Genomic DNA, 14,574 nt, shown 5'->3' on the forward strand with positions numbered 1-14,574 from the left:
AAATGGTTTCATTCCATTTACATGCTGTATTATTTTTCTTATATAATATTCCTGAAATGCCAAAAATACAGAACTAGAGACTAGATTAGTGGTCTGGTCGTTAGGGATTAAAGGGGATGGAAGGGAAGGAAATGGGTGTGGTTTTACAAGGGCAACGAGAGGATAGTAGTGGAAATGTCCGATATCCTGATTATATCAGTATCAATATCCTATTTGTGATAATTTTAATTTTACAAGATACTGCTATTGGAGAAATTCAGTAGCAGGTACAGAGGATCTCTCTGTATTATTTCTTACAACTTCATGTAAGTTTAAAGTTACCTCAGAATGAAAGTTTGATAAGGGGCGCCTGGGTGGCTCAGTCAGTTAAACATCTGACTTCGGCTCAAGTCATAATCTCACGGTTCATGAGTTCAAGCCCCACTTCGGGTGAGCTCTTGTCCCACTTTGGGTGAGCAGGAGCCCTACTTTGGGTTAGCCCCACTTCTCTCTCTCTCTCTCTCTCTCTCTCTCTCTCTGGCCCTCATGGGATATTCTCTCTCTCTCTCTCTCTGTCTCTCTCCCTCCCTCTCCCCCTCCACTGCCTCTCTCTCTCTCTCTCTCTCTCTCTGCCTCTCATGGGATTCTCTTTCTCTCTCTGCCCCTTATGGGATTCTCTTTCTGTCTCTCCCTCTCTCTCTGCCCCTCACTCACTTGAGCCCTCTTTCTCTCTCTAAGAAAAACATAAAAGAATAAAAGTTAAATTAAAGAGAAGAGAATATGGTGGAAGGTACCTTTGGTGAAGTAAGTGAGACTGGGGTAGAAATGTATTTTGTACAGCTTTTGAATGCCAAAATAAATTTGGGGCTTAATTTTTTAGGTAATAAGGAACTGAAAAAAAAATTTGTATTATGGGTATAGAACAAAGTAAATGAATAGAAAATTAGAATAGATAAATTGTCTTACATATACAATTATGGGTTATAACAGTATTTCACATAGATTTTCTAAAATAGCTTGCTGTTTGGAAATTACTTTTTTAAAAAACAAAACCTGTTTTAAAATAGGATTGAGATGCCAATATATCAATGATGTAAAAAGTAACAGCATTATGAAATTACTTGGAATAGTCTATTTGTATATAGACTGATATTATTGGAAGTACAACTGATATTACTGGAAGTACAACTTTGGCAGATATTGATAGATATGCTTCTCTTTTAGGTATGGTTTAATACCTTGGTGTTGTTTGTAAGTACATTGTTTGGATCTCTGATCATGCTTTCCCGTTCGAGCAACATTATAAATCGTGGCTATATTTCTGAGTCATAGATCTATTTGAGAATCTAAAGAAAGGTTTGGACTATCTCCTTAGATAAATGGACCATCAAACTAATTTTTCATATACTGGGATTCACAGAGCACCTGCAAGCTATCTCTGAATCCCAGGTTTTAGTTTTAGAATCTCTATAAGAAGAAAAGTTCCAGAGTATATGTGTATAATTAATTTCAGTGTGATATCTAATCATGCAAAAATAACTATCTAATGAGCATCTATTTGCTTGCACAGTACCTATGGCAGCTGCCACATGGGATCCAAAAAGTGTTTTTAAAATACCCCATATTGTGAAAGGCTTACAATCAACTTTAAGAAGCAAGCTGTATTTATGAAATGATTATTAGAAGTGTCAGAATGAGAATAGGGTAATTCCTCCTTGGATCAAAGCATTACAGCTTTTGTAAATTACCTCAAAAAGACATTTTTGTAACCAACATACCATTGCCTCTTTTGGACATGGGAGTATGAGAAGGGAAATAGAATTCTTTATAAATAAATACCACAAACTTAGTGAAGTGAGATAGGAACACTAGAGACCATCTGGATCCATTCAGAAGCAAATTCAGATTTTACAAGTGCACCATGGGGATACTGCAGTGAAAACATAGACGTTGTCCATACCCTCATGGAGTTTCCAGTTTTAAGAGGAATAAATTGTTCATGAATAGAATGAAAAATAGCACATTGTGGGCTGGCATGTGCAACGGTGTAGGTTGCATAGAGTATACTTACTGCGCCAACAAACATTTTGACCTTGAACAAGTTTCTTAACCTTTTTGAGGCTCAGGAGGCTCATCTGTAATTTAGGGATAATAATGAATTATGTAATAAGATACTGTGTTCAAAGCGTGGCAGTTGGTCACTGTTACTATTATTGGTTTGAGTAGCTTTAATGAATGACTAAATTAGGATATTCAAAAGGAAGAAGTAGGATGTTAGGGGATGGACCACAGTAGTAAGAAAGCAGGATGTACATTCCTTTATATGCAAGATAGTAAGGAGACTTACCATCTCATAAAAATTTGATTGGGAGGTAATAATATGTGTAATGGCAGGCAATGTATAAGTCTTTTTAAAAAATGTATACGAAAATAAATTATTAACTGTTTTACTATTTCTTGATTAGCCTTAAGTAGGATTTGTTGTTGTTGTTTTTTTTTGTTTCTTGTGTGTATATGTGTTTTTTTTGTTTTTTTTTGTTTTTTTTTTTTTTTTGTTTGGTTAACATGGCAGTAGCTTTTATATGGAGAAGTCTTTTATAGTGTAAAAACTTTGCTTACCAACTTTTACTCATTACCTTTTCAGAGATTGGAAATGCTTATGCTGTTTTAAGCAATCCAGAAAAACGAAAACAATATGACCTCACGGGCAATGAAGAACAAGCATGTAATCACCAGAACAATGGTAGATTTAATTTCCATAGAGGTTGTGAAGCTGATATAACTCCAGAAGACTTGTTTAATATATTCTTTGGTGGTGGATTTCCTTCAGGTATTTTAATGTTAGTTATAAATATTATATTTAATGAAGCTAGAGATTCTCACCTCCAATTAGGCTATGTAGAGATTTATCTACTTTCTCCACTACATTTCTTACAGTATTATGATCCTCCGATGATTTTTCATGAAGGTAGAAAAAAATGTTAGACTTACTGCCTTCAATGTAAGTCTGACTTTTTTCTAGAACATGTTTTAATTTTTTTAAAAAAGAAATGAGTACAGATATTCTCTATTTTATATAAAGCTGAAGAAAGGATGTATAAGTAGGAGATCCATTGGCAGTGTCTTAATTAAGTGCTATTACAATTACAGGAGGTATCATATACCCTAGATGACAATTTGACATTGGTTCTCTGAAGATCTTTGTAGATATTTCATTCATCGCATTATAAATTGCTAATTTGGACATATGTAGAGGTACTTTTCATTGAAATATTAAAATGTTTGATTCATAGGTTATATATAAAGTAAGTGGGTTTTTAAAATTATTTAAGATAGAAATAATTGGTTGAATTAGGCTATCAAAGTAAAATATTGTAGAAGTACTACTAAATGAATAGATTTTATAGTACCAGCATAAGTTGTATTGAATGCTACTTTATTTACTATGAGTTGTGTGAGAATTAATGTTCTCTGAGTGTATAGCTCCTGTAAGGTAGTTAAAATTATAGCTCCAGTAATGTTGACATCATTTATTTAAGGTACTAAGTTAAACATTCGATTCAAAATTAGGAGAATCTTCATGAATGTAGCAGTATAATTTGGCCTGATGGCCCTGCCTGAATATTATTGAGAAAGATTGTGGTCATTGACAGGGCATTTTGTAAAGCATCCTTGAAGGAAAGAGAATGTGTAAATGCAAATTAATGAATGAAAATACAACATGTATTTTGACATATTATGACATATAATTACTTCTCACAGAGAAGTTATCCAGACTAGTAATTTTGATGGTAAATATGTAGGAACAATCAAGAATCTTTTGGGTTAATAGTCAAGTTTCAGATAGTTGAGTTACAGTTCTTTTGCTTGTTATGACATAATTTACTTTGTCAGAGGTAGCTCTTTCTGATTGGTCACCTTATTTGAAAACAACCTGATTGTCTATCAGCAGGAGAATACTTGAATAAATTGTGGTTCACCTCTACCATATTCTATTATACAGCTGTTTGGTTTTTTTGTTTTTAATAAGTTATAGCACTGTCTTGATTTCTAGAGGTATTTGTGATTCATTGATAAATGCAGAAAGCAGAGTTTGAAAGTAAGACCCAAGATTTGTAAAAACAACCAGCCACAACAAAGTCCTCTATGGATGCAATATTAGGGAGGACTCTTATTTAGGTGTTCATAAAGAACTTCCATCTCCAAGGAAGCAAAGTCTGGGAAGAATCATTGCTGTTTCTATCCACCCTTTACTCACAGGAGGAAAGGGCAATAAGCATTCACTACTCAAACATGTATTATTTTAGTAACTTTTAAAAATTAAATAAAAATGTAAAAAATATATCATTTTTCTGATCACAGTTTCTCTCCTTAGTTTTACCTTGCTTTTAATTTTTTAGGTAGCGTACATTCATTTTCAAATGGACGAGCTGGTTATAGCCATCAACATCAGCATCGACATAGTGGACATGAAAGAGAAGAAGAAAGAGGAGATGTATGTTTATGATATGATTAGAAATCTTCAAAATGGCACATTTCAGTTCAGGAAAAGCAATTAGGGTTGTCTGAAAATAGGGCAAGTTGTTTTAAAAGGAAGTAATGAGTTTTCCCTTACCAGAGGTATTCAATAGAGACTAGACAGTCCTTTAGGAATATTGCGGGAGCAGGGGTAGAAGTCAAGGTAAGAGGGCGGTGGGCAAAATGATACCTTGGAGTTTGGTGTTCTATGATTCTGATGAAGATACCCCTGCAGAGTGCATGCTTTGAAGAAAGCTTCTCGTTGTTGGTCCTAAAGAATTTAGAATTAATACTGAAAAACTTAAGTTAGAAGTTACTTTCCTTGTTCTAATACAGTTATACCCAATTGCATATAGCACTTAAATTACATGAAGTAGAAAGGTAAATAGAAAGAACGCTGGACTAGAAATCAAAAGGCATGGGCCCCAGCTCTGACACTCGTCTGCTTCATGTACCACTCTGAAATTCAAGGGGAAAATAGTTTTGTAAGAGAGAGAACTTCTTCATCTGTTACATGAGGTCAGTTTATATCAGTGTTTTCCAAATCAGGATATCTACAGATCTACATATCTGCATATCTCCACCTGGAAAGTGGTGTTTTTAAGAATCACTCCAGGAAGCTGGTATGATCAGGCAGATTTGAAAGCACTGAGCCAGATGATGTCAAATGTCCTTTCTGCCTCTAAAAATATATGACAACTGTTGGATTATTGACAACTACAGTTATATTACAATTTGTTGTTTTTTGATGATTTTTTTATAGGGAGGTTTTTCTGTGTTTATCCAGCTGATGCCCATTATTGTATTGATCCTCGTGTCATTATTAAGCCAATTGATGGTCTCTAATCCTCCTTATTCCTTATATCCCAGATCGTAAGTAGCTAAGTGAAGTTTTACACACACACAAAAAATGTTGTTTCTTATCTAGCTTCCTTTAAAGGGCCTTGTGCTCTCTTCAGCTTTTAAGTAATTTTCTATTACTACAAGTGTACCAGATTTTACAATTTCTAATTTAAAAAAATCATTGTTCAAGTGATAAATTTGTATTATCTTGTTAGTTTACATTTCTGTTCTATTGTGGCTAAAGACAGAAGTACTGTATTTGAGCTTAATAGCAATTTATGTAATAGGTAATATGTTGAGATCAAAGACAAAAAATAGTTTGAAAGACAAAAGTAGAATTATAATTGATGTTACATAGATTTGTATCATTGAGGGGTAAACCACTTCACTCTTTTGTTTGTGAAATGTTAATTAAATAAAAGCAAATATTACTTTTTTGGTATAGGAGGTATTTTTCCACAATATACTTTATATAAGATCAGGACATAAAGGAAATGTAATGCAGCATCCATTCTAGAAAACTTTAGTGTAATACAGTGAACATACAAGAAACTTGATAAAATCATATTGCCAGTGATTTTACAGTATTAAAAACAGATTGGTGTAAAAATAAGAAATAACTTTTTCTTTCTTCTAAATAAGATTTTAATTAACTAAAAATTGAAAGAACTTATAAGAACGTATATTAAAGTAGGATTACTTTTTTATTACATGAATGGTGGTTTTAGGCAATTTGAAATAATGTAAACAAATGATTACTAATATTAACTTGTTAATTATTTTTAGTTGTTTTGTTAACTTGGTTTGTAGTAGCAGGATCAGAATGTACAATTTTAATTAAAAAAATAATGATCAAGCATTTCTTTTGCAGTGGATCAGGGCAAACTATTAAAATGCAGACAGAAAACTTGGGTGTCGTTTATTATGTCAACAAGGACTTTAAAAATGAATATAAAGGAATGTTATTACAAAAAGTAGAAAAGAGTGTGGAAGAAGATTATGTGACTAATATTCGAAATAATTGCTGGAAAGAAAGACAACAAAGTAAGTTTATGAAATGTTTAACATTTAAAAACTTATTCAGAGTCTTTGGAATTGATTATTGTAGATTTCCCTACTCCAGAAATGTTCTAGAATTGCCTGGCACGTAATTGGAGCTCAGTACTTGAATACGACAATACATTTTAATGTACATGTGGCCTTATGATAGTGTAAACACATAGTTTACATAGAAAGCACTTAATAAATGGTATGTATTGTTATCAGTAAATATTTGGTTGAATAAGTGAATAATTCCAAATTTCATTGTATTTAAGATGTTGTCAATTGTAACATGCATCATTATTTTATGTATCACTATAAAAGAAAAAAATTCTGGCACATTTGTTATGTCATCGATTTTAATATGCATCCTATTTCAGAGTGAAGTTTGAAACTTCATTAATTTAGCTTAAGCATTTAACACTTAATGTATGAGTTTTGTTGACATTTTGTTTTATTCTGTACGTGAAGTCCTTGGGAACACTTAATCAGTTTGTTTAGCCTTTTCCAGCCTCAGCTTCCTTAATTTAAGAAGCAGTTCCACCCATAAAAAGCTTGACCGTAAGAATTTGCAGAGATGGTGCATGTGAATCTAGTATTGTTATGGTTATTGTTTTTCTGACTGTTCCGTATAATAATGTAGACCATATAAAGTAGACTTTGGGGTTAAACAGACTAAAGTTGAATCCCAGCTCTGTAGCTTTTAGCTGAGTGATTAGGACCAAATATTCTAACCTTCATGAATTTCCTCCCTCAGGTGTGAAATGGGTGATGCTGACTAGTGGGAAGAGGAACTAAGTGTCATTTATATAATACTTAGTTTCAGTCACTGTCCCAAGCACTTTATATATATTAACTTATTTAATTTCCACAACACCACTGTGAAGTTATTATACCCATTTTATATATGACGAAGCTGAGACACAGAGAGATTTAGTAACTTGCCCAAGGTCATAGAGGTAGTCTGTGATTCAAACCAGTCAGTCCAGGCACTGTGCTCCGTAATCTTCTCAATAATGCCCAACTTTATGGGTTTGTCATAAAAATTAAATCAGACAATAAAGTGTTTCACATGGAGTAAATGCCCAGAAAAATGGTAGCAGTTATCATCGTCTCCCATCCAGTAGGGAAGAGTCGATAAAACATAACCTTTGTATACTTCCAAGAAAGTTCTTGTCTCTGACTTTGGAGTCCTCATCTATATAGTGGCAGTTAGAAGAGAAAGTGGAAGTTAGAAACCTTCTTGGTTTCCAAGTCTGAGTCTGTGAAATCCATCTGGTCTCAATGTGGAGAAGGTTATACTAGACTATTGGTTTTCAACTGGAAATGATTTGCCCCTGCTTCACAATATGTTTGGTAATGTCTGGAAACTTTGTGTGTGTCACTATGGGGTGGGGGTGGGAGAGATTGCTGCTGGCATCCAACAGACTGAGGCCGTGGTCTGCTAAACATCCTGCAGTGCAGGGGACAGCCCCCACAACAAAGTTCTCTGGCCCAAAATATTGATATCACTGAGGCTGAGAAACTCCATTAGCGGAAGGTCTTAAGGACAGAGCACACCAAATATTATTTATTTCATTTTATTTCACTTTTTGGTCTCTAGTGCCTTGCACAATCCTTGGCATATCTTGGCATATCGTAAACTTTTGATGGATATATGAATAATTGGATGAAAGATTAATGAATTCATAAGAATGAATGTACGAAAGACCTGCGTATTTTGTGTTAAAAGAACGACTAGCACGTTAGATCTGTCACCTTTCAAATACGGATTCTAGTCTTCAACCACATATGGGTGATTTGGGGATTATGCATACTTAAATTCTGTTACCTTAAATAATTGGGAAATTGGCTGAATAAATAGAAAGAAGGAAGGAAAAGATATTCATGTTTGTGGAAGATAGTGTAATGTTATGTTAAGAGTGAAGGCTCAGAGACTGCCTTGCAAGATAAGATCCTGGCTCCACCAATATGTGACCTAGACCAAGTTACTTAACCTCTCTAAATCGTAATTATCTCATCATTAAAATGTGGACCATAACAGATAATATATGTTACACTTAACATAATATCTTGCATCTGTAAGTGTTCAATAGTATTACTTATGGTATTTATAATCATTTTTTATTCTATCCATACTATGAACCAAGTGTTTTTGCTTGGCATACTTTAGTTTAATCTTTTAGTAATCTGGCAGGATTGGTATTAATGTTCACAGACTTTGAATCTGTTCTGTTTACCAAGTTGTCTGCAGCTATATTGTACACAGTTAACGTGTGTCTTTTAAAGTTACTATCGGAAGGAAATTTTAACTAAAATCTGATTTTAATAAGTCATTATTTACAAAACCACTTGGTTGCATTCAAGAGTATCAGTGGAACAAGACAAAAAGACTAAAGACTTAAAAACTGAAAAGAAATGACAACTAAATACAATGTATGATCCTGGATTGGCTCCTGGGCGGGGAGGGGAGGAAATGGCTGTAGTGGACATCCTTGGGACGACTGGTGAAATTTGAGCATGGACTATACATTAGATAAGAGGATCCTAGTGCCTAGTGTTGTTGAATTTCTGAATTTGAAAATTGTATTGCGGTTATGTAAGAGAATGCTCTTGTTAGGAGAAACATGCTGAAGTAATTAGGAATGAAAAGTCATGACGTCTGCACCTTATTCTCAAAAGGTTTTGTAAAGTAATAATCACCACCACAACAGTAACAGCCTTTATTATTGAGAGAGCTGAAGCAGATTTGACAAAAGGTGAAGAATTGGTCAATCAAGGTGTAAAGGGTTTTAGAGCGTTCGTTTCAGTACGCTTTAACGTGGGTTTGAAATTTTCAAAATGAGATTTAACAAATTTAAGTGACGATGGAAGTGGGAGGAGCTCGGTATGACACTAATTAATCCATTGATTGAAAGTTTTACTTGTTGGTTGGGATGAGCTCATCTTGTTTTATAAATTGATGTCATCAAAAAGGTTGTTGGCCAGTAGATTTCTTTTTACCAGAGTTTTCCTGTTCTGTAGTCACTTTTAACACTGTGTAATGTCTAGATTGGTAAAATAGGTGTTTTATAAAACACAAGCAATAATTTGAAGTAATGGAAAGAATAAAAGGGTAGCGGTTTGGAGGTTTGGCTTGGAATCTAGACCCTGCTGTTGACTAGCCCTGTGAACTTTGTTTTATCTACCTCATCTGGGAAGAAACATCTGCGAAAGGATTTCACAAATGCTTCATTTGTAAATAAAAGGGATGGAGCGATTTTGACTGAGTTGTTAAATCCTAGCTGGATTGACGGAATAAAGATCTGTTCTGAAGATCTTTGCCAGTAGAATACACTCTTACTGTGAGTATTATTTTGAATGTGGTCCTGACTGATGTCTTTTACTTTGGCCATTGTTTTCCAGAAAGTAAGTGACTTTTTTCTGGGTCTTGTTACATTTTTTTCCTAAGTGCCCCCACCCTTTGGAAGTGTTAATAAACAGTGAAATGACTGAGAGTAACGGGAAGATAGCAAGGAATAGTTCCCGGAAGATCTCTCGGAAGATTCCCATTTGTTTTTTTTAGTAATGCTATCCACATACTGAAGAACATCTTAGTACTTATTTGCTAAATACCACTACTATGATTCTGTAGCAAGCTATTTTCTGTTATGTGTTCCTTCAGTAAGATTTTTTAATTTAATTTTTATTTTTTTATTATATATTTTTTAACGTTTATTTTTATTTATTTTGAGAGACAGAGAGCAAGCAGGGGAGGGGCACAGAAAGGGCAACAGAATTCCAAGCAGGCTCTGCACTGTCAGCGCAGAGCCTGATGGGGGTCTCAAACTCATGAACTGTGAGATCATGACCTGAGCCAAAATCAAGAGTCAGACGCTTAACCTACTGAGCCACCCAGGTGCCCCAAGATTTTTTTTTTTTTAATTCAAGTGAACTCAGCACAAGATTTCAATTTTTTCCACTCAAGTCCTGGCATAATGAATTAATCTGAACCCTTAACAAGAGGTCACAGCAAAAACAACCACTAGCAGGATTGAATAGCATATGATATCTTCAGGATGAAAGGTCAAGACGATGCTTTAGAGCAGTAGTTTTTAAACCACTGGAGACAGGAGTGAGGGAAAGGTTGATAGGATTTTGTTTTCATTTTCTTCCCAGAACAGCTCTGTGTTGGTTTTACATGCTAGGCTTCCAAAGGCTTTTAGGAGGAATACTTGGATTTCTTTCTTTAAAAAAAAAAAAAAAAAAAAAAAGTCAGTTAATAGAAATGTATTGAAGGGCTTCTATTAACCATCATTTCGGTTTAAATAGCTAGGTGACCTAAATTAAGTATCTACTTAGCAAAATGTTTTTGTTTGTTAACAGAAACAGATATGCAGTATGCCGCAAAAGTGTACCGTGATGATCGTCTCCGAAGGAAGGCAGATGCCTTGAGCATGGACAACTGTAAAGAATTGGAGCGGCTGACCAGTATTTATAAAGGAGGATGAACTGGGATTGTGTTTATACCTTCTAGTGTACTCTTAATTTCTTCCGTAAGTAAGTTTAGTTTCATCATGAGAGCTAAGGAAAAAGATTGGATGTTAACAACTAAACTGAATGGTTGGTCCCTGAAATCTCGGACTGTTTGTGACCTACTGGCTCCTTTAAATAGTAAGGAACTGAAAACTAAAAGTAACATTTTAGTTATGCTTCTGCAGTTATTTTCACTTTAAAAGCTTACATTATTCCTAAATAAAATGTTGTGAGAAAGGATTATCACACCTGTGGCAGTTTCCAGTTTTAGTAGTTCTCCATGTTTCCTTTTGTCATGTAAATATTTCTGGAATGATCATTTTGTGTACATACGGGTTACTACATTTTTATTTAAATTCTTTCAGCATTTAGCTCCATGAGACACTTTAGTTTAAACTGATAGAATAAATGTCCTATGAGAAAATCACGTTTTCCTTGTCAGATGTCGAATGTTGGTGGAGTTTAAGCAATGAAACTTTTTCAAAAAGAAAAGAAAAAACAAAAGCTGTTTAACTTTGTGTAAATCTTGTAGCATTATCAGCTTAGAGGGAATTGATATTTTTAATATCGCCATTATATTCCAGAATATATATTGAGATAAATGAACTGGTGTAGAGTATCAGTTTGCTATTTAGTTTTATGAATTGCTAAGCCATGCATAGAAATGAAATGCTATACTGATAGATTTTAAAGAAAATATGAGGAAATGGCTATGTAGATATTAAACAGAAAGGGTCTTCAACAGTAAATTGCACTTATGTCATTTGCAATTCCAATAATTATAAGCCCCTCAAATGTTTATATATCTGTCATTGAAGGCTGCTAAGATTTATGAAGAAGAAGACCCACCTGTTTTGTCCCCCATGGAAATTTTAGTTTTTTTCTTAGTTATCATTTAAGCAGGATCTCAAGTAAATGGGTTCTTCTACAAATGAGTAATAAAAGAAAATACTACTAAAATGAAGCTTTGTGCCTTTTAACCTGATTGCCAACTCTTAAACATATAAGTAGATTACAGCACACTTCTTTGATCAGAGCATGATCTGTTTGGCCATATGCAACAGTGAGCAGAAATATAGCAGCAGGTAGAATAGTGATTTATAGCAAGTTATCCTTACAAAATTCTGAGCTAAAATCTATTCACCATTGAGTAATTCAATTAGTCTAATAGGAATAAGCTCTCTGTAATTCAATCCATAATATAAATTAGAAAAATAAGCTGGAAATTGAAGTTTTTGGTGCCTGTATATTGAGTATGAACCTATTTGATTTCTAGTCTAACAGCTGTAATATTTTAATGATTTTGCTTCATACTCAGTTAATGGAACACAAATGCATCTTTGGTAGTTTTTTTTTTGGTATGTGAGGGGATGCCAGTTAGAGTGGCAGTGTTCTTTTATTTAAAGATTTTTTTTTCTGAATGTAGTTAATTTTATAGCACCTGTTGAATAAAACTGCTAAAATGATCATTCTTTTTAAAAATATTCTCTTATATCCCCTTTTCCAGGTGAATCAGTAGAAATACCTGAATGAATTAGTGGGTTAAACTAAACAACATACTGTTCCAGGAAAACTGGACAGCTAAACCAGTTTTCTTTTAGAAATATTTAAAGAAATAAAATAATAGCAGTGCTAAAAGAAAATACAAATTTAAATATGTTCTTGAGCCTGTAGAGTGAATTTTTTAAAAATAAGGTCATAGCATTCTAATTAACTTTGAAAGTTCATGTACATCAGAAAACTTACAAAAATTTAAGAGAAAAAATCTCATCCTTTTATTTTTCCAGCTTTAGTGGGAAATTTACACTATTGTGATTGATGCTAATGTGAACTGAACTCTTGTTGAGTGGTTCTTTTTCCCTTAATCTCGGCTTTTTAAGGGGATTCATGTAGTTATCAAATGAAGTGAAGTTATATGTTATGGAGTCATGTGTGGCTTTTGAACAGTATTATATTTCAGTTGCATTGCTGCATTCCATCACATTTCATAAAATGTTTGGGGGAGTGTGTTTGAGAAAATAAAATTTTCAGACAACTGTGCGAAATACCTGATTGAGTGCCTGATAATTTAAGCCACGTATAAAGTATGCAAGGAAAGATTAAGTCCTTAATGTCGTCTATATTTTGGTGTGAAGACCCAACCAAGTGTCTTAGAATTTGGGGTTAATTCTACAAAGTAAGAGGATTTTAACTATCTTGAGATAGAGGATGTTCATATTTTCTACTCTTCTGATAAAAATCTCAACTTTTACCATCTTATTTTTAGCTACATGAGCTTTGCAATTTCATTTGATAACTTATACTATTCATTTTAATCATTGCCTCAAAGCTCTCAATCTCTGAGTATTGCTTTACTAGCTGTTCTAACTAGTATTTGAGAAGTTTGGCCGCAACTATATTTATTAATGCTTTACGTTTTTATCCCTTTTTACATACATACATATAAACATCATTGTCCTTGTAAGGATTTGGGGGAAAGTAAATAGTATCTTTTCTCCTCCTTTTTTGATTCCTTAGTTCCCAAATAGACTGGTGCTAGTCATTTATAAGCTTCAGAATTTATTTTGATCAAATCTGAGAATGTCATTCTCAGTGAGAAAATTCAAGTTTTAATCCATCCAGTATGTAAAAATAATATATTTTGGGGACGGATTGCATTTGAATGCTTAAATAAGTATTTGTTTCATAATCATTGCATTTTTATTTATAATATACACAGATTTGGTAGAATAAATCCTTAAGGCGTATATATGCCAATGCATTAAGCCACTCTGCTTTTGTGTCAGCTCAGGTGTTCACAAGAATAGGAATGTGGAGTTTCAGCCCTTCACTGTAATTGCACTTTTATGCTTAAGTTTTCTTCCTGTTAAATCTTCAGCTACACTAGTATGTAAAATAGTGTATAGTGAGAGAAATGATCACCCTCTTCATTTCTCTTTGTTGCTCTGTTGTAATAGTTTTAAATGCATCTGTTTTTTAAAAACTGTGACATATTCTTAATAACGTATGCACACATATTTCGTTAAAAATTAAATCTCCCGCTTGTGTTAAGACAGTGAAACATTTTTTGATGTTGACTTGAGAACCAAATGAGCCATCTTTCCAGTTAAGTAAGTGTTACGGCAAAGGACCATATAGTTCAAAAGGAGAATTTGTGCATTTATTTAGTTTCCCCAAATGAAGGTTCAGGACTACCCATGTTACTATCTGTCTTCATACTGAGTGTAGCAAACTGAAAGGGCATCATAATCTTTTTTTTTTTTTTTTTTTTTTTTCTGTCTGAACAGAAAAAGTCCTGAAAATGAACAATAGATCTGAATTTTAATCTTTGCTAAGTCGCCGAAAAACCATGTCTGTTGGCCACGTTGGACAGTTGCCTAGTTAAAATCCATAACATCCTCTATAAACCAATGAAAAAGGAGAGAATAGTATAACAATAACTTATAAACCATTTTTTTATTTTAAAGTACAAAGAAAAAGTGAGTAGAATGAGGATCTTCAAGGAATTCTTATACATCCCTTTAATAATCTGACAGGCAACACAGTCCTAGAATTCAGGCTTCCTTTTTGGTTTCCATTACTATTAAATAGACACTTTCATGTAAATGGAAACATTTTCCCTCAAAACATTAACTCAAAACATACTCCTTATATTAAGGATTATATAACTGCGTGTTT

At 33.6% G+C, this 14,574-nt stretch overlaps 1 protein-coding gene across 5 annotated transcripts in view; it reads left to right on the forward strand.

The window, feature by feature from the left end:
* The window catches only part of DNAJB14 (DnaJ heat shock protein family (Hsp40) member B14), a 44,635-nt gene extending 30,462 nt beyond the window's left edge, over positions 1 to 14,173 (forward strand). For 3 of the 5 annotated variants that reach the window (XM_042935824.1, XM_042935826.1, XM_042935825.1), the window contains 5 exons: positions 2,624 to 2,809; positions 4,380 to 4,474; positions 5,261 to 5,370; positions 6,212 to 6,384; positions 10,747 to 14,173. In XM_042935824.1, coding sequence (XP_042791758.1) covers positions 2,624 to 2,809; positions 4,380 to 4,474; positions 5,261 to 5,370; positions 6,212 to 6,384; positions 10,747 to 10,871 — 689 coding nt within the window. In that variant the 3' untranslated portion in view covers positions 10,872 to 14,173. Of the gene's footprint in view, positions 1 to 1,046; positions 1,193 to 2,623; positions 2,810 to 4,379; positions 4,475 to 5,260; positions 5,371 to 6,211; positions 6,385 to 9,582; positions 9,726 to 10,746 lie in introns of those variants that run through there. The other 2 variants (XR_006201801.1, XR_006201802.1) reach the window with 2 other exon arrangements.
* The last annotated feature ends 401 nt before the right edge of the window (positions 14,174 to 14,574 follow it).

The sequence above is a fragment of the Panthera leo genome, chromosome B1, assembly GCF_018350215.1.
Source record: "Panthera leo isolate Ple1 chromosome B1, P.leo_Ple1_pat1.1, whole genome shotgun sequence".
NCBI lineage: Eukaryota > Metazoa > Chordata > Mammalia > Carnivora > Felidae > Panthera > Panthera leo.